Source organism: Cloeon dipterum, chromosome 2 (assembly GCF_949628265.1).
Source record: "Cloeon dipterum chromosome 2, ieCloDipt1.1, whole genome shotgun sequence".
Classification (NCBI taxonomy): Eukaryota; Metazoa; Arthropoda; class Insecta; order Ephemeroptera; family Baetidae; genus Cloeon; species Cloeon dipterum.
Window position 1 is genome coordinate 19,281,635 of NC_088787.1, and position 21,635 is coordinate 19,303,269.

The 21,635-nt window shown below is 41.7% G+C and overlaps 1 protein-coding gene and 1 long non-coding RNA gene across 3 annotated transcripts; one reads left to right on the plus strand and one right to left on the minus strand.

Moving 5' to 3' along the window:
- The first annotated feature begins 926 nt into the window (after positions 1-926).
- Lrp4 (LDL receptor related protein 4) lies at positions 927-19,378 on the plus strand. 2 transcript variants are annotated; one of them, XM_065479381.1, is made up of 26 exons: positions 927-1,273; positions 10,655-10,812; positions 10,979-11,297; positions 11,670-11,799; positions 11,856-11,965; positions 12,034-12,196; positions 12,256-12,406; positions 12,461-12,626; positions 12,679-12,817; positions 13,197-13,383; positions 13,441-13,594; positions 13,650-14,041; positions 14,114-14,412; positions 14,471-14,721; positions 14,793-14,954; positions 15,008-15,220; positions 15,283-15,406; positions 15,465-15,627; positions 15,678-15,852; positions 15,908-16,041; positions 16,090-16,283; positions 16,346-16,639; positions 16,706-17,032; positions 17,176-17,641; positions 17,701-17,959; positions 18,502-19,378. In XM_065479381.1, exons 1-26 carry the CDS (start codon positions 1,222-1,224, stop codon positions 19,068-19,070), a joined length of 5,751 nt encoding a protein of 1,916 aa, XP_065335453.1. In that variant the 5' UTR covers positions 927-1,221; the 3' UTR covers positions 19,071-19,378. The 2 variants fall into 2 exon arrangements, with proteins under 2 accessions (XP_065335453.1, XP_065335454.1); XM_065479382.1 differs by having other exon boundaries at positions 15,678-15,840.
- A 227-nt stretch (positions 19,379-19,605) lies between these two features.
- LOC135936458 (uncharacterized) lies at positions 19,606-21,137 on the minus strand. Its single transcript, XR_010574336.1, has 3 exons — positions 20,550-21,137; positions 20,042-20,350; positions 19,606-19,977 (listed from the first exon to the last, which is right to left on the minus strand). It is a non-coding gene; the product is annotated as an uncharacterized LOC135936458 (long non-coding RNA).
- Between the last annotated feature and the right edge of the window lie 498 nt (positions 21,138-21,635).

Below are 21,635 nucleotides of genomic sequence, written 5' to 3' on the forward strand. Positions count from 1 at the left end.
CGCATTACCATCACCTTCACTGACAGCCACTTTGCATGACTACGCGGTCATGAATAACAGTCTGGCTTGGAAATTTTGAGGAACAACAATTGACAGGCTGAACGAGACGTAATAATTTTATTCAACGGACGACGGGGTAAGAACCGTTACACAAATTTAATGAAGTCACCCTAAACTAATGCGAAAAATTGTTCTTATTTAAGTGACATAATTCTTTTAAAACATTAAGGAAAAACACTATTTTTACGCTTATTTCCGATTTATATGATTTTTAAATTTGCGATGGCAAAAAATTATAAATTTCCTCGACCAAAACCGGGGGAATTTGTTCATTAAAAAAAGCATTCCTTCACCCGAAATTTAAAATATCCAATAAATTTGGATTTTAAAATCCTTCATTGGGTCATTTCTAGGACTGTGAATTTTAGACCTTTTTTTAGATGTTTCTTTGTGACATATGGGCTGGGTTTTAGTCCAATTGACAAATTTTTTCTGCTAATATAAGCATTTTTCCAATACACATTGTTTCCATAAAAGAAAAAGCATAACTATTTTTACTATTAATGTTCATGGATTACAAAATTACTGTCAAAGAATCTCATCAATTAAAAATGAAATGAACACACAGGCAAGAATAAATGGCAAGCAGAAACTTACATAAATGCGCGGAACAAAATATTTGAGTCGACGTTGTCATGTGGCGTGGATTAAAAAAATGTTCATATCTGAGCTCCTAAACTTGCAATTTTGGTAATTGGCTAAAGTTAAAATTTCAGAAAATTTCCCATCATCTGAAAAAAATCCAGACATTTATAATTACTGTATTTTAACCGGAATAAAGGCTGTAGACAAACATTGTGAATTCCTTTATATATTTTCCAGTCTGCGTGCCGAAAATTAGAGGGAGGACGTGAAGGCGAGGGTTTGAAATTTCCTGGTAAGGTGGCACCAGCGTGATTTGCAGGGCCGGACCGTCGCTGGAAGGAGCGGTGTGTGCGGTGCGGCGCAGGGAAAGCAACGCGCCTGCCTGGAGGCGAAAGCGGTGCGCGCCAGTTGGGAGCGGTGGGCAGGCGGAAAAGCAGTGGAAAAGGGCAGTTCCTCTGTGTCTAGGTGCGAAGGAGCCTTCTCTCTCATCATCTCACGCAGCCAGCAATCCGCGATGACCGTGCATCCGACCATGGGCCAACACCGCCGCCACCTGAGCAGCGAATAACCGCCGAAATGACGCTCCTCAGGGCCGTGTGCGCTGTCTTCCTAGTCTGCACGACGGCAGGTGAGTCCACCGTCGCATGCCAACGCGCTCACGCCGCTCAATCAATCGCGCACCGTGCGTGAGCCCCTGCCAACGACCGAGTTATGCAACTGGTCCAACACGGCCGTCGCGCGGGCTGCCGAGCCTCGGACGTGCAGGCGTTTTCCATTTTTTATTTGTAATGCAACGATTTTAAAGGGAGAAATCTCTGTGGGCGTATTTGCGAGCCAGCCTTCAATTCGACTGTGACGTCCGTGCGCTCGTTGTTTCTGCCGGGGGCGATATTAGGGATGCTCCCTGCTGAGGGTGCGTTGGTGTAAGTGTATATATGTACATACACACTCACACCGAGGGGGCTCCGCGCGCGGCGCCGAAACAATGGGCTACCCGCTTGACGCCCCCTTCTCCCCCTTTCTCGCAGGCCGCTATAGCTGCGTGGGTCGCGCGGGTGAAACGAGTACATGCACAAAAGAGTGACACCCACAGCCCAGCCAGCGACTTCTTTGGTGTCCAAGTGAAAGGGCTGCTGTGCTCTGGCTGTAGGCGTGACTCTTGGAAATTGCACGCTGCTCGCTCTCCGTCCGACCGATATATATAACATTATCTTGCTTATTGATCCCCCGCTGAATTCTGCTCTGTAATCAAGTTCGCTCTTTTTCGCGCCCCTTTCATTTCGCAATCACCAGGCAGCCGAGTGTTGCTGGGCGTCTGGTCCAGAGCCGCCGTTCATTCTTCTATCAGTTTTTCACCAACCAAACCGTGACCAAACAATTTTTTTCGGTTGTGCTTCATGATTCTTTGCTATTTTTTTTTTTATCTTATTTTGTTGTTTGACCGCAGATGAGATGAGTGATACTTGGAACAAGATATTCTGATTTGAAAGGGAGCTATTTTATACTCATGATTTTGGTTTCCTGACACCAGATCGTTTGATGACCTTTTTATTCTAAACAATTGAGGAAAATGCTTGAAGTAAATCCCTCAAATTCTTTCGAATGCCTTTATTAATGCCTCAAATTTGGACTGTAACAATATGAATATTCAATAAATGTAAAATATAATATCATGCATTAAAATAGTATATAACTAAAATCGTCAGGATAATATCACAATTCATAAATCAATAAATTAAAGAAACAGTCTTACCCCGTTAATCCGGGTCAGTCAATTACAATTGGGCTCACATGCAGATTATATTCTCAATTACACAGACGAGCGCTATAAAATACAATAGTTGTAATTAAAAACTAGTATCAAAGGCACTTACAAGAAATACATCTCATGTCACTAAATTCTTACAATTAAATGTTATTGAGCGAAATTATTCACAACGTCTGCGGCGTGAGTATATATGACGTCTCACGCTAAAGGGAAGTATAGTAATGTCACTAACACTAAGGAAAGGTTCACAGCTCAGGGAAAAGGAGGAGGAGAGTGCCACCTATTGGCAGGCACTACACAATCAATTGGTAATTTTTTAATTTGGTCATAATTAAGGCGAGTGAATAAGCAAAATGCTTTTTTGTCTTTTACTTAAAGTGGATTGATACAGGGCAGCAATTGAAAGCTATTAGAACTATTGGCTAAAATAAACAGTCGATTAATTTTTTTAGTTTAAACAAATTGGTTCTACAATGTGCAATAATCAAAAGCTACCATTAAAATTGTTCCAATTTTCTGCAAAATTTACAACACTTTGCCTGTATTTTCATGGCAGCTTTAGATTCCTCTAATCGAGATTTATCCAACGGAGCGTGAAAATTTTTGAGGAAACTCTTGGTTGTTAAATAAAATAAGATTTCAAGTAGGGAGACAGTTTGAAAAGCATGCTAACTTTGCAATCACTATTAAAATAAAATTTAATGCTACCTAGGTCCATTTTTGTGGTTTAACTGAAACTTTAGGTATTAGTTTTATGGGGGTCTAAATGAGAAAATGACCTCTTCCATATAAAGGGAGTTTATTGGCGGAGTAGAATGGCTGCGTGTCGCTGACTCGGCCCTGGCTCGTCTTCTGGTTCGTCTTCTTCAGATCTTGTCAGCCTCTGGTTGGTGAATGAATATCGCCGAATCTTCTCTCGCCTTTTATTTAAAATCTAACAATGTGTTGATTGTTGAAAATTAATGTTGAGCGCCGAGCCAATCACGGTGCCCCTACAGTTTATACACTTGCAACAAGAATTTTCCGGAGTTTCGATCGCAGCATCTTAAAAACCAATAAACTGGAACGTATCATTTAAAAAAATTATTGTTCAGTTTCCGCGAACAATACCTTCTGTTTTAAGAGTCTATAGACCATGAATATGTCTAAATTTTCCCAGTCATCGTCACCTACAATTTTTTGCAAACATTAGTCGCTTTATGGAGCTATTCAAATCCCTATCAGTTTGTAAATAACAAAGCAGAGGCGTGTAATAATAAAAATTGCTTTAAATTTATTCATTAATGGTTTATTAAACGCAAAATATGCGTGCAACACTCTACATCTAAAGGTTAATCAATTTTTACAAATTTTCGCTGCTTCTCTCAAATTAAGTTTTCTTGCTGTACACTTTTGGATATGATATTTTTCACAAGTCTCGCCACAGAACTTACATTTACAATCATAATTAGGCTCATAGTGAAACGTTACATTATTACAGAAAATATGGTGATAGCCAATGACAAGCAAATCTTGCAAAAATATGTCTATCAGGAAAATCAGGGCCACGCCAGTCGTCATTAATCATAGTTTCAGTCTCAAAAAACTCAGAACAAATTAACAGTCTATTTGTTTTCTTTTCTTCACAGAACTTTATATACACATCAGTCTCTAGTAGATTAAATCTAACTTTTAAGTCAGTTACATATAAATTAGAGTCTTTCGCAATCAATTCATAAACATAACGAGATCTATTATATTTAGAAATTCCAAGCACTTTTTTAAAATAGCGAGTTTTCATTCTTTCTAGATTTACAAAATCCATATTAGTTAGATGTGGCCAGATAATTTCAATTCCATATGAGGCTGTTGGCGAGATTTTAAGGTCGAAGAGTTTAACCGCAGTATTGATAGAAAGCCTGTTTAAATTTTTAATACTATAAGTAGCCATTAAAGCTGCTCGCACTCTTTTTCTACATGTCTCGAAAAGGACGTACCCGAGGTTTGGAACACATCACCTAAGTATGAGAATTCAGACACAAATTCAACATTTCAACCATCTAATTCAATTTTATCAGTTTTCGCATACCTGCCACGCCCAGAATTTCTGAATTTCATCACTTTAAATTTATTTATGTGTTATTTTTCTTATTAAATTTTATTAAAATTATTAAAAATTTTACAATTCATCAAATTAAATTGTTTGCCAAAAACGGCATATACTAAATTTCTAATATCGTAAAATGTAAAACGTTTGCAGTACCTTTAATTGGACAGGCCACAGTTAGAAAAAATCAAGCACGTTGATATGAACTTAAATTTTGCTATATAATTGCTCCTAAAATTTACAAATAATTTTATTTAATTGAAGCTATCATGTCACCTGCTTGAATTCATGGAATGATGCCTTGACTGATTTAGATTGACGTTTAAAAATAAATATTTGCATATTAATTAAATTGCAATACAAACCATTTTGCTACACAGTTAAGTATGTTATCCGTCTCTCTACTCAATTTATTAAAATAATTTTCGACTCCTGACCATACAAATAAATAGAATATTTCCACTTCCGATCAAGCGATTTCCTCAATTTATTCTTAATTAATTGTCACATATTTTACGCTACCATCGTGATTTTTATTCATTCGCAGTGCTACCAGATCATTTGCGCATGGGTTTTGTCCTCTCGTTTGGGATCAAAATTAAATTTGCCAAGTATATTTTGCGACTACAATATCGTCGTTCATGAGATAGGCACTGAAATTAATGTCAAAAATATTGCATTAAAAAAATAAATTGAAATAATTAAAATACAAATGGCCACAATTAAATTAAAGGAAGATTTTATTTTAACAACGCAAGATGTAATATAATATTTCCCTCTTAATCCAATTTACTTAAAATTATGCGTGTATTCTCATTTACAGAGGTAATTTTTCAGCCACAAATATTTGATAATTTACCATTTTTATAGTGTTACAGAATTGTTGGGTACTGTCTGATTTTAATTTTGCTCGATAGCTCAATAATTTTAATTGCTCAATGTGCAGCAGAGGATCAAGAATCCATGGGTGGGACATGGGCTGTCTCTCTCTTCAGCTCGTTTGATAAGAGAGACAGTTCAGGAGGATGTGGACTTGTATGTGGAGGAGGTCAAGAAAGAGTAAGAGAGAGAGAGAGCACGAGGAGGGCGGGGGGTGGTGGAGCGAGGGGGCGGCTGCTGCGTTGGTCGCGGTATTGACGAGGCAGCGAGAGAGCGAGCGGAGCCCAAGCAGGCAGGCAGGCTGGCTGGCTGTGCTGGAGGCTGGCGTCGGGTCCATTGAGGAACTCGGCGAGTCAGAGGCTGCGCAAATGTTTTTCATTCACTACGCTCGCTCGCCGGTATTGACTAGTACCATGTGACCCGCCCGAGGACGCCTGCACCTGCCGCTCCCAACACCAACCCATCGGTTGCTCAATGAAATTTTCTGGCTTGGCCCCAACCCCGACGATCAATGCCGAGGCCCCCGATTCACACCCCGATCCGTCTAGCCTCGAGTTTGATTCTATGCCACTTCCTCGTGTGGTGTTTATGGGAGGAGATACATTTCGTCAGTCCTTTGAGGCTCCTAAAAAAACTGTAGACAGAAAACAACAATTTTTTTACAAACTGCTTTTAAATTAATGGATAATAACTGGAAGCCATCACTTGTGCAGTTAAAAAGAGATTTTTGCTACAGTAAAAATTCAAATTTTGGGTTTTTCTCCGAAATTTACTGTGCTTGAACATACTTTCTTGGTGATTTTCGATTCATCTCGTCGAAATCTATACAACGATGTATGACACTTTAGGGAAACTCTTTGATTTGAAGTAAACTAAAATTTCAATTAGGGGGACAGTCCTCAACATTTGGCAAGCATGATAATTTAAAAATCAAAAATGAAATGAATCTTTAATGGATAAGATCCATTGGCAACAAGGATTTTCTTGTGTCTTTCCGTACCAATCCTCTATAGTTTCTAGGGTTGGGAAACTTGGACTCTTTTTTGTACAAAATAGTCGACTATTTCTAGACGCTTTTTATTATTATTGTTGGTTATTCTCACAAATTGTCAAATACACTCATGTTATAGCAAGTCATTAAAAATATATAAGGCATGTGAGAAAAGGCAGCCCTCAAAAAGACTGTTTTTAGTTCTAAGGTTTTGAGGAGGCTGATTTCTGGTGCCAATTTCATGCATTTTAAAATATTTTTTCAGTTTTTCTTTCAATTTATTATTCAAATTATGGGCCAAATAATTCATTTAAATATTGCCATAGTTCCTTGGAAAAGGCAGGGAAATGTACTTATACGATTAATTTTTATTATTTTTTGTCACACCGACAACGTACATATCTAATAGAGCCCTTGCACGGGCGTAAGAGTGCGGGTTTAAACCCGCGGTTAACCGCACCGCGGGGCGGGTTGGTTTAATTTTTTGTCATTTCTGGTGAGTGCGGTGCGGTTGCGGGTTTATGCACTAAAAAACACGAAATATTTTGTGAAGCCACTAACAGATGGCGCCACCGTATACTTTCAATTTTAAGGGACTTGCAGACTAAATTCTTCCACTGTGCATTCTTTACTTAACATTTTTTCTTTTAACGTGCTGAAAACCAATATCGGTTAAGCTAATTGGTGTAGAATCGTGAAAAAATATTTTATAAATTTAAAATATTTTCCGACGTTTCTACGGCGAATGGTTGGACTGATTTTGGTTTTCTGCAAGTCAAAAGAACATAAATTAAGTGAAGAATATTGAGCGGATGTACCTTAAAATTAAATTTATTATGAAAGTATACGGTGGCGACATCTGGTGGGGGCTTCGAACTCTAAGGGCAACTGGTGAATAGCAAAATTTATAATATGAAGTTTCCGGTTTAAAAACCCGCCGATGCGGGGTTTCGGTAATGCGGTTGCGGGTTTTGGAACACACGTCACCGCGGGTGCGGGTTAAAATTTAGAACTGCGTGGGTGGGTACAGGTGAAAAAAAATCCACCCGTGCAAGATGGAATCCACGTTGCTTATTATATAATATAATATAATATTATATAATATGAGAATTTCCCCAGCAAACGGCCTATTTTGGGGGATTTTAGACGGTTTTAGACTGTTTTAGGCGGGTTTAGACGATTTTTGGCAATTTAGACGGTTTTAGACGATTAGAAGTGGGTGTCGATCGTCATCATTTTTCATGATTCGTAAAGATTTCATGTTTTTGGAAAGAAATAGAGCACAGAAAAAAAGTCGATCGTCTAAGTTTCCCAATCCTAATAGTTTCAAATTTTCTTTATTATGGTTCTGCAGGGCTATTTTGCCCCATTCATTACCATATCCAGACAAACAAATTTAATCAATCAATTTATCAAACACCAGTTGTGTACAAGAGAATCTATTATATAGCAATATTATGTCAATTAATAAATTTAATAGAAACATAATTATTAAAGAGAAGTGAGACATATGTTCCATATTTCTTGAAAAACTGTTCTTTTAAGAGTTCTTTAAATCCACTTAGGTTTTTGTTGAGACACAGATTCGGTGGGAGATCATTCCACAGGCGGTAGCTTTGAACTTGAAAACAGTTTTCGGGCACTTCAACAATTACGAAACTTAAAAATAAAATTTGAAACACTTTTGCAGCACTCGATGATCAAATATTTTTTTTTCAGAGAGGGGCTTTTATTGTTCATGATTTGACACAAACTTCTTTGTGCATGCCATTTATTTCTTGCTAAGTGACTAATAAAATTGTTAATCCTCTCTTTAACCACACTCTAAATTTCAGTTTTTAGAGTAATCCGGCAAATTTCTTAGTTAAAAAGCAGTTCCGGCATAAACTATTTAAATTCAAAGCAATAACCTGTTCCAAACATCATAAAATTGAACAGTTAAGCATATTTCACAAAGCACTGAGCGTCAAAGGCGCGAATCTCCTCAGGGCGAAATTGAATTGCTCCACACTGCGTGTATGGCTTTGCTGCCATTTCCCCGAACCCCAATTTCCTTCCCAAAATCTTGCCTTTGACCTCAGTAGGCGGCAAGAGGGAGACGCACAAAAGAGTGTGTATGTGTGCTGACACAGAAACGAGCGAAGAAATATTGCATCCGTGCAGCAGCAGCAGAGAGAGAGAGCGAGCGAGGGCGGCGCACTCCCCTAAAGAGAGAGAAAGCCGCCCACGCGCGCAAAAGGAATGCTGCTGCAGACGAATGCGGAGGCGGCCCTTTCAAAAAAGGGACGTCCAGAGTCCCTGGAAGACCCCACAAAAGTCGGACTGAAATTCTAGCAGCCCGCCGCGAGGCGGCTAGATGTCAAGGGCGGCAGGCGGGCGGCGTGCGAGAGCCCAAAAGATAGGCTCGGCCGCCCAAACGCCGAGTCTGTCTCAATTATTGATCCGGCGGAGCTGTAGCTGCCTGTGCGGCCCAGGCTGCTGCTCTCCTCCTCCTCCGCCGCTGCCGCCGCCGCCGCCTCACCCGGAGTAACACAGCATCCCTCTCGCTCCTCGCGAAATATTTTCGCTGATCGCCAATTTTACCGCCGCGCTGATCCCATTTGCGCCGACCTGCTTCGCTCTCGCTCGCCTGCTCTCTTCCTCTCCCTGAGCGAGAGGCAGACGCAGAGAGAGCAGCAAAATCAACACGTTCTATTTTCGCTCGCGATTCCCTTGTCCACCCCCGTCACCCTGTATAGCCGGGGGTGGGTGCTGCTGGAAACAATGCACGCACTCGAAATAGGCGGCTGAGAACTGTATTTTAAGCCTCCCGACGAGAAGTTCGGCTGCCACTTTCATTCCGCCTCCGAGAAACGGAAATAAACGACAACGAGGCATCGGCAGGGTGGTTCATCGACGCAGTTAATGATTTTTATTCCTGGCCTTGATTTACCTTTGGTTATATGGGTTTCTTAAAACAGATTTTTCTTATTTGGTTATATAAAGTTAATGAAGTATCGCTCCTTATCTGATTCCCAACACCTGCTATTTCAGGAAATCTAATTTCGTTCTCGCAACTCAATCGGTATTGCTATATCTTTGTCGCTTTGTGTCATAGCACTCCGGATGAAATAAATTACTTTCAAATCTTATGCGACCAAATTATTTAGCATATTTTTCTTGTGCTTACTTCTATAACTATTAGGTAAATTGATTAATGTAGAATACAGGGCTGAGAAAATTTAATGAGCTTTAGTCATGCAATTTTAAGCCATTTGAACCACGCTTTAAAATTATCTGAAACTGTCAAACGCGTCCAAAAATTATTCTAAAACCATTGAAATCAGCAAATGGTACGCAGATATATAAGAGTACATTTTTGTTTCACGCGATAGGAATTTATTTTCGATTTAATTTTAATTGTGTTTTAGCCCTTAAGTTATTATAAAACAGGTTTTCAGACAAAGCAATTTTTCTACAATGTGAAAAGGAGGTTTCATTGCCGATTTTGCACCAGTTTAAACAGACAGATCGGTCCTTGTTTTGGTTTTGATTGGACATTTTTAGAAAGTTTTTATCTCTATTTTCCAGCTGAAACAATTATTTTACATTTTAAAATCATCCAAGTCTTGTTAATTTTGGTGGGAATGCCAAAAGCGGGAAAACATTACAAAAATTAGAACTAAATTTTTTTTCTTTCATTGTGTTTTTCTGATATTTTAAAAAAATGCTTTTGGTACAGTTCCCCTTAAAAATGAAAAATATCTTGACGTTTGGACAAAAACGTATGATTTTTCAGAAAAAATGATATACAGCAAATACGTGAGTGTTATTCAGGCTAAGACGGTGTCTCAAAAACTGTCTAAATTGGCCCAGAATCCGTCTAAATTGCACTGGAAAAAGTATTTAAATAGTCGACGATTGCCCAAAAAAAGTATTCAATTCACAGCTCTAAGGAAAAATTATAACCAAAATGAACTCGTTGTTAAAAGTTTAAAATTTTTCTGTCTTGATATTTTTCAGCTCTAACTGGTATCCTACTCTTGAGAAAATAAATTTACTTATTAAAACGTTGTCATGGTTTACAAAATATATTGCTAAATTTACAAATTTAAACAACGAGAGCAAGTCTGTTCATGATTTTCGCTATGCAGAAATGACTTTCTCAAGTTAAAACTTGCTCTAATCAAAATAATTAATCTTCTATGAAAATGATTACCTTTCCTGTCAAATAGCTATTGTGAATCAATTAACATAAATAATCAAAAATGAGGAAACGTAATTTGATTTTGTTCATTTGTTGCAGGCGTGACTGCAAATGTAAAGAAACCCATAGGGCCGTTGTACAGCGGACGAGAATACCACCATCCAAACCAACATCCAGAACATCCACTAGAAGTGGACGATGCAGAACATCATCATGACCATGGAGATACTGATTTTCCCGAAGGACAAATCTCTGAGGTATACAATTTAATTTCTTTCAAATGTTTTCCTGCAGTGTTTTACTCAGAAAAGTAAAATCTTATAAGTGAATGCAAAAAAATTGCTTTCTAGAATGAATATCAAAGATTCCCTCGTGAGAAATTGTTGACTAACCATTAAAAAAATCGGTATCTTTATTTTTTAGCACGAGAAGTCTACGTGCGTGTGCCCAGAGAAAATGTTCGCCTGCCAGCAGTCCTGCTTGTGCGTTCCGCAAGAGTGGCGCTGCGACGGAGACGCCGACTGCGAGCACGGCGAGGACGAGCATTGCGACCCATTGCACCGCTCCGGAGGAGGAGGTGGCACCATGTGGGAAGGGCCGTCGGACGTGGGCCACGAGCGGCCCACAGAGCCAGAGCCCGATTGCCGCGGCCTGCACTGCCCAAGTGGCCGCTGCATTTCACGCGAGTGGCTCTGCGACGGCGACGACGACTGCGGCGACTTTTGGGATGAGGCCAGTTGCGGTGGGTTAAATTATTTGTTTAAAAAATCTAATTTTGACTTGCACCTGCATGATATTAAACAGTTAGTTGGTTTGTGAAATGATTTTGTGGGATTTAAATTACATACGTACATAATTTGATTTTTTTTAATTTAAAGCAACGTTCAACTAAAAACTTAATTTTTCCCCTTCATATTATTTATACAAACCATTATTTAATATTTTAAATTAGGAATTGCATTGAAATATAATTTTTAATATAATTATTGAGCTTAAGTGTTGCCAAACAACAGCTAGGCAACCTGCGCAACAGAGATGTTAAAACAATTGCCTAAATTATTTCCCTATATTGATCAAATTTATTCCTAAAATAATATATTTTAAATTTGCCCAGGCTTTGATATGAATTGCACGGCTGAGGAGTTCCAATGCGAGAACGGTCTGTGCGTACAGATAAATTGGGTCTGCGACGGTGATAATGACTGCAAAGACTTTTCTGACGAGTCAAACTGCACAGCAAATAGGTAGCAAATTTTATTTTTATCATCTGCTTTTTTTTAATTTAATATCTCTCAATCAGCAAATGTGCACCAAACGAGTTTCGCTGTGGTGACGGCACCTGCATCTCTGAAAACTGGAGGTGCGACTCAGAATCGGACTGCTTGGACAACTCGGACGAGGCTGACTGCGGTATGCACCAATTCTTCTTCTTTTGTCACACGTGAAACTCGGCTCATTTTCTTGTTTTTTTTTTCCAGATTTCCAGCCACCCGTGTGCCAAGAGGACGAGTTCCAGTGCTCATATCCGCGCTGCGTAAACGAAAACTTCCGCTGCGACGGCAACGACGACTGCGGCGACTGGAGCGACGAGGAAAACTGTCCGAGTCAGCCCTACCGCAGCTGCCGCGTCGGCGAGTACAAGTGAGTATAGTATCGATTTCAGGCACGAATGGCAGATTCTGATGGTTCCCCATTAACAGATGCAATAGTGGTAAGTGTATTCCTGAGCGGTGGTTGTGCGACGACGAGTCTGATTGTGATAACGCCGAGGACGAGGAAAACTGCGAGAAGAAAAAGCCGAGAACTTGCGGGCCAGACGAGTTCTCGTGCAGTCACGGAAATTGTATTCTGGTCAGTGTGCCCTCAGTGATAAATTTTAGATATTTATGAATTTGAAATTTACAGAAATCTTGGCTGTGTGATGGAGTAGAGGATTGCCCAAAAGGCGAGGATGAGCAGCAGTGCACGCCGTCCTGCGAGGAGACGCAATTTGCCTGTAGTAATAGTTCTACATCATGTATTAGCAGAAAACACATGTGTGATGGCAAGAGAGACTGTCCCCACGGTGAAGGTACTGGATAGGGAGTGGTGCTGTCTCGTTGCTTTACAAAATTTTTTCGCAGATGAAAAAGATTGTCCCAGTAAAAAAGAGTGCGACCGTGCCAATCCGAAAAAGTGCGAGCAGCTGTGCGTGACCGAGATCGATGGCAAAGATGGATGCGCGTGCCGCTTTGGCTACACGCTCCAACCCAATGGCTACACGTCAGTTCTAATTTTTTAATTCCTAATGATTATTAAAACAAAAAAAATTATCAAACATTTTTGAGTGCGCGCATGCATTGCTATATGTGAGAATCCGAGCAATGGATGGTGGTCGATTGAGGGCTGATTTACGCCTACATTTGATTCCTTGGCATTGGAATCGATGAGTCCATTATTCGGATTTGGGAGGGTTGCAAAAGCTTTTTTCTTGCTGGTTCGCACCTTTATAGCATGTGAGGATGAATATTTAGCGTTTCAATAAAACATCCCGGTGCGGGGGCAGGAACACGAGCTGGTCCTTTTCCTCCAATGAGGCCCGTGCGGACGCAAGTTTCCGCGAAAGACATAAATTGATAAAAATATTATTTAAAATCTGCAGATGCCGTGATATCGACGAGTGTTCAACTAAACTGGCGCCGCCGTGCAGCCAGACGTGTCTAAATACAATCGGATCCTTCACGTGCTCATGCAAGGAGGGCTACATCCTCCGCTCCAACGGGCGCTCGTGCAAGGCGCTGGGACCGCCTGCGATTTTGCTCTTTGCGAACAGAGTGGACATCAGACAGGTACCGCGTTTGCACTCACAGTGGTTTTTAAGCAGATGCTAATATTGCGTTCAACAGATGAGTTTGAACAACGTCAAGTATACGGCGATCTTGAAAGGACTGCACAACGCGATTGCTCTCGACTATCATTACCACATGGGATTGGTCTACTGGTCCGACGTGTCGCTTGATATGATCAGGAGAGCTCATATCAACGGTTCAGAGCCTGAAGGTTCGTGTTTTAAATTTTAAAAAGTTATATTTTATTTATTAATTAAAAATTCCAGATGTAATAAGGTGGGGCCTTGAAGCTCCATCAGGCGTAGCTCTCGACTGGGTCCACAACCTGCTTTTCTGGACAGACTCCGGAACAAGGCGAGTCGAGGTTGCGTCGCTGGACGGCAGCGTCCGATCGGTGCTGGCCGCCAGCGACCTGGACAAACCCAGAGCTATTGCCGTGCACCCTGGCGAGGCGCTTGTCTTTTGGACAGACTGGGGCCCAAATCCAAAAATTGAGTCTTGTCAGATGGACGGCAGCAACCGGAAGGCCATAATTACCGAGTCTGTTTTCTGGCCCAATGGACTCACCATTGATTTTGCGGTTGACCGCATTTATTGGGCAGACGCTAAGCATCACGTCATAGAAAACGCCAGGTTCGACGGCCGGGACAGAAAAAAGGTAAAAATAAAATATTATTGAAAAATTAAAAAACAATAATTAATCACCATTTTTCTGTATTATTTTTTTCAGGTGATTAGCAAGGGCCTGCCACATCCATTCGCGCTGACAGTCTTTGAAGATTTTGTTTATTGGACGGATTGGCACACGAAGAGTATATCATCTGCAAACAAAGTCACCGGCTCAGGCTTTCGCACGGTCCACTCTGGTTTGCACTTCCCAATGGACATCCACAGTTATCACCCGCAGCGGCAGCCAAATTACGCAAATCGGTGTCTCGGCAATAACGGTGGCTGCTCTCATCTCTGTTTGCCCAACAGCGACTCTTTTACGTGTGTTTGTCCTCTCGGCCAGAGATTGGAACTTGACAGGTAAGAATTAGGGTTGAGAAACTTTCATCGACGGAATTGAAATATATGTTTTTACTAGGAAAACGTGCAAGAAAGTTCCGGAGAAGCTGCTTTTGTTCGCCAGAAGTCGCGATTTGCGCGTCCACCTTCTAGACGGAGTAGAGCCGCAGGTGGACATGGTAATCCCTGTAGACGACGTCCAATCCGCCACGGCCCTCGACTGGGACAGCAATACGGACGAATTTTTCTGGGCGGACGCTGAGGCAAACACAATAAGCAGGGCCGCCCTCAATGGAAGCAATCAAAGATTGATCGTCAGCTCAAATTTAGGTAACTTCCGCAACTTTTTATTTAGTGTAAAATTATTATTTTTGATTCAATGCTATCAATGTTTTTAATAGAGTCCCCTGCCGGCATTGCTGTGGACTGGGTCACCAAAAAATTATACTGGACAGACGCAGGCACAAATCGCATTGAAGTCGCAAATCTGGACGGCACCATGCGCGCCTTGCTCATCTGGGAAGGAATAGAAAAGCTCAGGGACATCACTGTCAACCCCAATGGTTAGTGTGCTTTTTTAATACAATAAACCAAATTTTCATCATTTTCCCTTAAGATGGATATATGTACTGGAGTGACTGGGGAGAAACGCCGAAAATCGAGAAAGCTGGCATGGACGGCTCGGCGCGGAAAGTATTGATTACGCAAAGGATGATGTGGCCAAACGGGCTGGCCATCGACCAGGACACACGGCGCCTCTACTGGGCTGACGGCGGCGCCAAGACCATCGAGTACTGCAACTTTGACGGCTCCGGGAGGACTCTGATAGGTATATATTAGCCCACCATCAAACGAGCCTTTGATTACGCTAATTAACATTTGCAATCACAGGGAGTGCATTGCCGTACCCCTTTGGCCTGGCTGTGTACAAAGAAAGCGTATACTGGACTGATTGGGATACCACCAGCATCCACAAAGCGGATAAAACTAGTGGGAAAAACATGACTGTGCTCAAGTAAGAAAATCTGATTGACTTGTGCTGCCAAATTTATACTCTTATTGCGTCAATTTAGATCTGGAATCACCGGTCTGATGGACGTTCAGGTTTTTCACCGAGATCGGAAACTCTCGCGATCAGACTGCCATTTCAAAAACGGAGGGTGCTCGCACCTTTGCCTACTTGCGCCGTCCCCGAAAAAATTCTCTTGCGCCTGTCCAATCGGCATTAAAATACTGGTACGAATCTTAGAAATATCCACTCTCGGAATTCATTTTTACCTTTATAGGAGGATAACAAAAAGTGCGCCGACGGGCCGACCAACTCGCTGATATTCGCCCACCGCGTCGATATACGGCGGATTTCGCTGGACGTGCCGTACGTGATAGACGTCGTCCTGCCGCTGCCACCGATGCACAACGCCGTGGCCGTGGACGTCGACCGTAAAACCGGTACTACTTTCGGTCTCTCTTCAAAATGACAGCCTCATAATTTACTAAATTCCTGACTCTCAAACAGGTGAGATTTACTGGAGCGACACCGTCGAGGACGTGATCAGGAAGGGCAAGGACAACGGCAGCGATGTCCAAGATGTTATAATCGACAGCCTGGACAACGTTGAGGGCATCGTCGTCGATTCAACAGGAAGAAAAGTGAGGAGGGTTGCATTTTATGTTGCAACTATTTCATTTGTTTTGTAGATTTACTGGACTGATGGTGGGAGACACAGCATTGAAGTCGCTGAGCTCGATGGGAGCAACCGCAAAGTTCTCATTTGCAAAGACCTGGACAGTCCGAGGGCAATCACTCTGCACTACCATCGTGGTTTAATGTTCTGGAGCAGCTGGGGCAAAAAGCCGAGCATTGAACGCGCCTCAATGGATGGCAGTAACAGGTATGACTATTATTGAGAAATGTCTACAGATGAAAATAACAATTTTAAAACGTGTATTTAAGGTCGGTGATAATCCACGAGCACGTAAACTGGCCGAACGGCTTGGCGATTGACCGGCCTGCAGGCCGTTTGTATTGGAACGACGGCAAAATGAAAACGATAGAAAGCAGCACCCTGGACGGTACCGACCGCCGCCTCATCATTGGCGACGTCCCGCACCCCTACGGACTGGTGGTGGTCGGCACGCACATTTACTGGACGGACTGGCAGACGGAGGCACTGCACCGGGCGGAGAAGGAAAACGGCGCCGATCGCGTCATAATCAGGGACAGGCTGCAAGGACTTATGACTATAAGGTCAGTGTACCTTTTTGTCATTTATTAGAAATAAAATAAAAAATAATCCTCCACCCCCGTGATTAGATCTGTCCAAGCAGACAACATAGCAGAGAACGCCTGCGGACACAATAACGGCGACTGCTCGCACCTGTGCTTGCGGACGGAGAGCGGCTTTGTGTGCGCCTGTCCGACGGGCATCCTGATGTGCCCTGATGGACGCACGTGCAATAACACACCGCATGCGTATTTGTTGTTCGCCACGCGATCCGCCCTTGCTCGCGTGTCCCTGGACTCAGATGAGCAATGGGACGTCACTCTGCCCATCCCTGGCGTGCACACAGCTGTGGCCGTTGATTTTCATTGGGAAAAGCAAATCATCATTTACACTGATATCCACCTTGATGTGATCAGGTAGGAGTGCGGAGAGTTATCAAAATAAACTTGGAAAACAGTTAGAAATATAAAGAATAGTAGTAATTTGTATATTTCATATATTTTTATGTTCAATTACACTGATTTTTGCCTTTGATTTTCATTCAAAAATTGTGTTTCAGACAAGTGGATATGAATAATTTCTCAAACTTTGAAGACATCATTTTCAATAACTTGTCGACGCCAACTGGCGTGGCCGTTGACTGGATCGCGAACAACATCTACTGGACAGACACCTCCCGAAAAGCGTTGGAAGTGGCCCGACTTGATGGCTCATGTAGAAAACTACTGATACACGACAAGGTGGAAGACCCACGAGCCTTGACCGTGTTCCCGCGGAAAGGTTTCCTCTACTGGACCGAATGGGGGGACAGCCCAAAAATAGAGCGCTCTTATCTCGACGGTTCTGCACGGCGCGTGATCATCGGCACCGAGCTCGGGTTCCCAAACGGCCTGGCTCTCGACTACACGGCTAACAGACTGTTCTGGGCTGACGCCCTCAGGGACAGGATCGAGACTTCGGATTTGCACGGTAGAGGAAGGACTCAACTAGTACCCGAAGCCACTCATCCAATCGGACTGACCCAGGTGGAACATATATTTTAATTTGAAAATTAAAATGATTGACTTTTCTCACTTAAAAATAGTTTGGGCCTCACGTCTACTGGACAGACTGGTACAAAAAGTCTGTGGAGCGTGCAGACAAGTTGACTGGCTCAGAGAGGACTGCGATCAGGACAAACCTGAACGGCGTGATGGAAATCAGGGCCGTGGCCGCTGACCAGCAGCAGGGCTGGACGCCGTGTGCTGAGGAGAACGGCCACTGCTCGCACCTCTGCTTCCACCGGCCTCAGGGCTACATTTGCCAGTGTCCCGACGTTCCTGATAAACGACCCTGCTCTACTAGTAAGTTAATTATGGCGTCAAAAAAACTGTCTATTAAGAATTATGCAACCTGCTCATGAGCCACGACGCTCCGGTTGCATAACACTGAACTAAAAGACACGTCTGATTGCGGTTATTATATTTAATTAAACTAATGATTTCATGAGCTATACGCGAGGAAATTGGATGACAAATATTACTAAATAAACAAGGTTGATCTCATTTCTATAATTTTTAAAACCGAAAATTGAAACCTCTTGATGGAATTGGAAATAGTTCCAAGGTTGTACAGCCGCAATATCGCAATCAATTCCATGTGTGTATAGATTTTATTTCCGTACCTAACAACATAAAAATTATAAAGTATAGACTTAATCCATGAATTATTTTGCAGGTGCGAAATTGAAATTTCGGCCTGATTTTTAAATTCCTAATTCGATCAAATTTGTTTTATTTAATGCAAAAAAACAGCGGTTCAATTTGGAACAAAATGATATTTAAACCATTGAGAATTATTAAGAGGAGAGAAACCCCTATTTTGATGGAAATAAAAACTGTTGCAGAGCCCAGTTTTTTAGTCAGCCTTAGGGACGAGGAGCCGGAGGACGACGACGGCGAGTATGACACAGCAGACCTTCCGGGCCTTTCGAAGCGGAACGGCCGCGAGTCACCCAGCTCTGCCGGCCTTCTCCTGATGGCAGGCGCGTTCCTTTTCCTGGTGCTGTGCGCGCTGGTGCTGGTGGCGATGCTGCGAAGACGCTACAAGCACAACCTGTACACTGGGCGCAACGTGCTCACGTTCGCCAACCCGAACTACAACGCCTCCGAGGCCGGGGGTCCGGCGGGCCCCGGGGGACCCAACGCGGCTGACCGGAGGCCGTTCCTGTGGAAAAAGCTCAAGTGCGAGAAGACGCCGAGCGGCAGCAAGGGGGTCGGCAGCGGTGGCGCGTCGACGCCGAGCAGCAGCAGCCACCAACACGAAGAGGGCATCATCCTGTGCGCGGTGCCCGAGCTTAAGACTGCCGGCGGTCTGCACCACGCGATCGCGTTTGACGCCGTCACCACCAGCCTCGACGACAAGCACGATGAGATCTACTCCGAGATCACCGTGCCGAGCGGCAGTGCCAAGTGAGGCGCCGGCCGGCCCCGACCGGCCCCGACAGTGCGCGACGCAGAAATTCTATTTTGAGAGGAAATTATATTTCGACGAGAGATATATGACAAGAATAATTAGATTTTTAATCACCTCCTGATCACGAAGAGCTGTGTGTGAGAAGCAAGAGATACACGTTATATAATGACTGGGATAGTTTGCAAAGACAGGTGCTGTGCGAAGAAGAATTTACGGTTTTACGTTTGTGACTTGTAAATATTAAGACGAAAAAATGATATTTATGAATGAGAAACAGAGACGAGATATAAAAATGGTGTATATCAAAATTATTTGTTTCTCTAAAACACCTCCCATTATAACTACAACCAAAAGTTTTTTAATAATAATCAAATAACGGTAAAATAGTTGTAGGCAAAATTTCTTCTATTTTATGCTCATCTTTACAAATGACACCGCTCAGTAATCATCTAGAATACTGATGAGATCTTCTTTAAAAAAAAAACAACTAATTAAATCTCTATCATTGATCATGTTGCTAAAAAAGAGAGTTATATATCAGGCATAGCTTCGTTGACAATTTTTCCACCTCTCAGACTCTCAGGCTTTTTGCCAACACACTATATTCACATTTACGCGAATTCAAGTAGAATTTAACACAGCTACTGATATTTTGTAGATTGGCAGCGGCGCACTTTGTCAACTCCATGGTTTCTTTGATACGTTCCGCATCAACGAAACGAGTGTTTCCGAATTATTAATTCTCATTTCTATGATAAGAGTTTGGAGCTGGTGCAGAATTTCCTTTTTTAAAATTAAAGATGTCACTTTCTTGAGGCTCTTGACGTCAAAATTACCGAATAATGTAACTTTATTTAGGTCAGGTGCACTCAGTATATTTGACAGCTCATCTTTGCTTTCGTAGGAGCTAAAATAATTTTTAATGAGGTATTTTTTTAATGACATCTTTTCTATGTGGTCGCAATACTCACCTCTTAAAATATATTTCAATTTCCATAGGGCAAGCGAAGAAAGTGATGGGCTCTGGGTCATTGATGATCGTGGCCAACTCGAGTTTGCTTAATCTTGGACAGGCAGCAAATATTTCCTTGAAAGTCATCTGCACTCCACAAGTTTATGAAATAAAGAAAGTTTACGAAGATTTGATCCATAGTTGTCCAAGAAGCGGTTCAGAACATGTAGAGGAAAATCTCCTAACGAAAGACTCTCGATATTAGAGAATTTAAGCGCAACGGTTGCCACTAGCTTTCATCGCGAACCCATTCTGCATACCAGAAGACCTGAAATGGAATTAATACACATTTACAGTCTTGTAGATTTTCACAAGAATAAAAATAGACGTTGATTATGCCTTAAAGAAAAATTAATTCATATTCAAAAATTGTTGATTTTTACTTTCATTTTGATTTTGAAAAATTAAAACGAAGAATAATATTTGAAAAAAATGGCTAAGCTTTTAAAAATGCCATCTAGTCATACCCATAAATGACTGACAAGAGAATGTGTCAGATGCACGTTTTAACTTGTTGTTTCTTCTTGGCCAAAATCTACCAGCAAGTGGCGCAAATTTGAAGTTTCATAGCTAATCTGGTCAAGTGCAAAGGGGATGAAGTCTTGCATCAAGCAGAATTAACTTGCAAATTCTTCAATGCGACTTCTAAGTTTGGCAGAGGGTCCATGCACAATCGCCTCCTCAAGTGATACTCAGCAGATGCGTTGTAAAGAAACACTTGCAGGTTTGACATGCTCTTTTTCATTTTTTAGCAATATTTTGCTCTTCAAAATCAATATCAGCAAAGCCATTAGCGAAACAAACGCTTAAATATTTTAAGTCTTGAAAGATGCTCGCAAAGTTGGAAAAGGCTTTCGAAGTCCATCAATGCAGCATAATTCGTCTATTTGGAGATCGAAGTTTGAGTTGTGAAAATTTACTGAGCGCCTGCAGAAACTCGGAGTCCATATAAAAAATCAGGATATCTGTTGTATCGAGCTATAGTTTGCTTGTTAAAATCAATCCCTCGATGTTGGGAGCGATTTCAGATGCACGCACTACCGCGTGAAAAAAGAAAAATTGTGGTAATGGATTTCCTGACAAATTTTTCAATAGTTAATATCCTTTTAAAGTATTGATATTTTAGTTCTACCGGACAGTTTGAAAGATACACAGTTAAATTGACGACTTTTTTGTCCCAGTCGGAGTGAAATTTCTAAAGCAGGTTCCATCAGGATATTTATCTCCTCTTCACTCTTCTCACTAGCGGTTTGCTCTCCACCGTCAATAGGTAATTCAAAACGTTCATGAGTTGGTATGTAGCTGCAAAAATTAGTATTTGTTAGAAAGCATATCCAAACTTAAAAATTGGCCTAACTAATGATTATATAGCATTAAAAATAAAATGTGAAAATTCTACACCGAGTATAGAAGAAATATTAAAAACATCTTATGACCTTTTTGCACATATGTACCGCGATACAGTACACTATTTCACTTAACAGAGATATCAGCCAGTCGCGCTTACCAGGCTGTAAATTGCGTCTCTCACAATTATTAGAGCGACTCACACG

Coding starts and splice junctions, on each gene's coding strand:
- Lrp4 (XM_065479381.1), top strand. CDS start 1,222: ATGACGCTCCTCAGGGCCGTGTGCGCTGTCTTCCTAGTCTGCACGACG. Junction 13,595..13,649: donor CAACGGTTCAGAGCCTGAAG/GTTCGTGTTTTA, acceptor TAAAAATTCCAG/ATGTAATAAGGTGGGGCCTT. Junction 17,960..18,501: donor TAAACGACCCTGCTCTACTA/GTAAGTTAATTA, acceptor AAACTGTTGCAG/AGCCCAGTTTTTTAGTCAGC.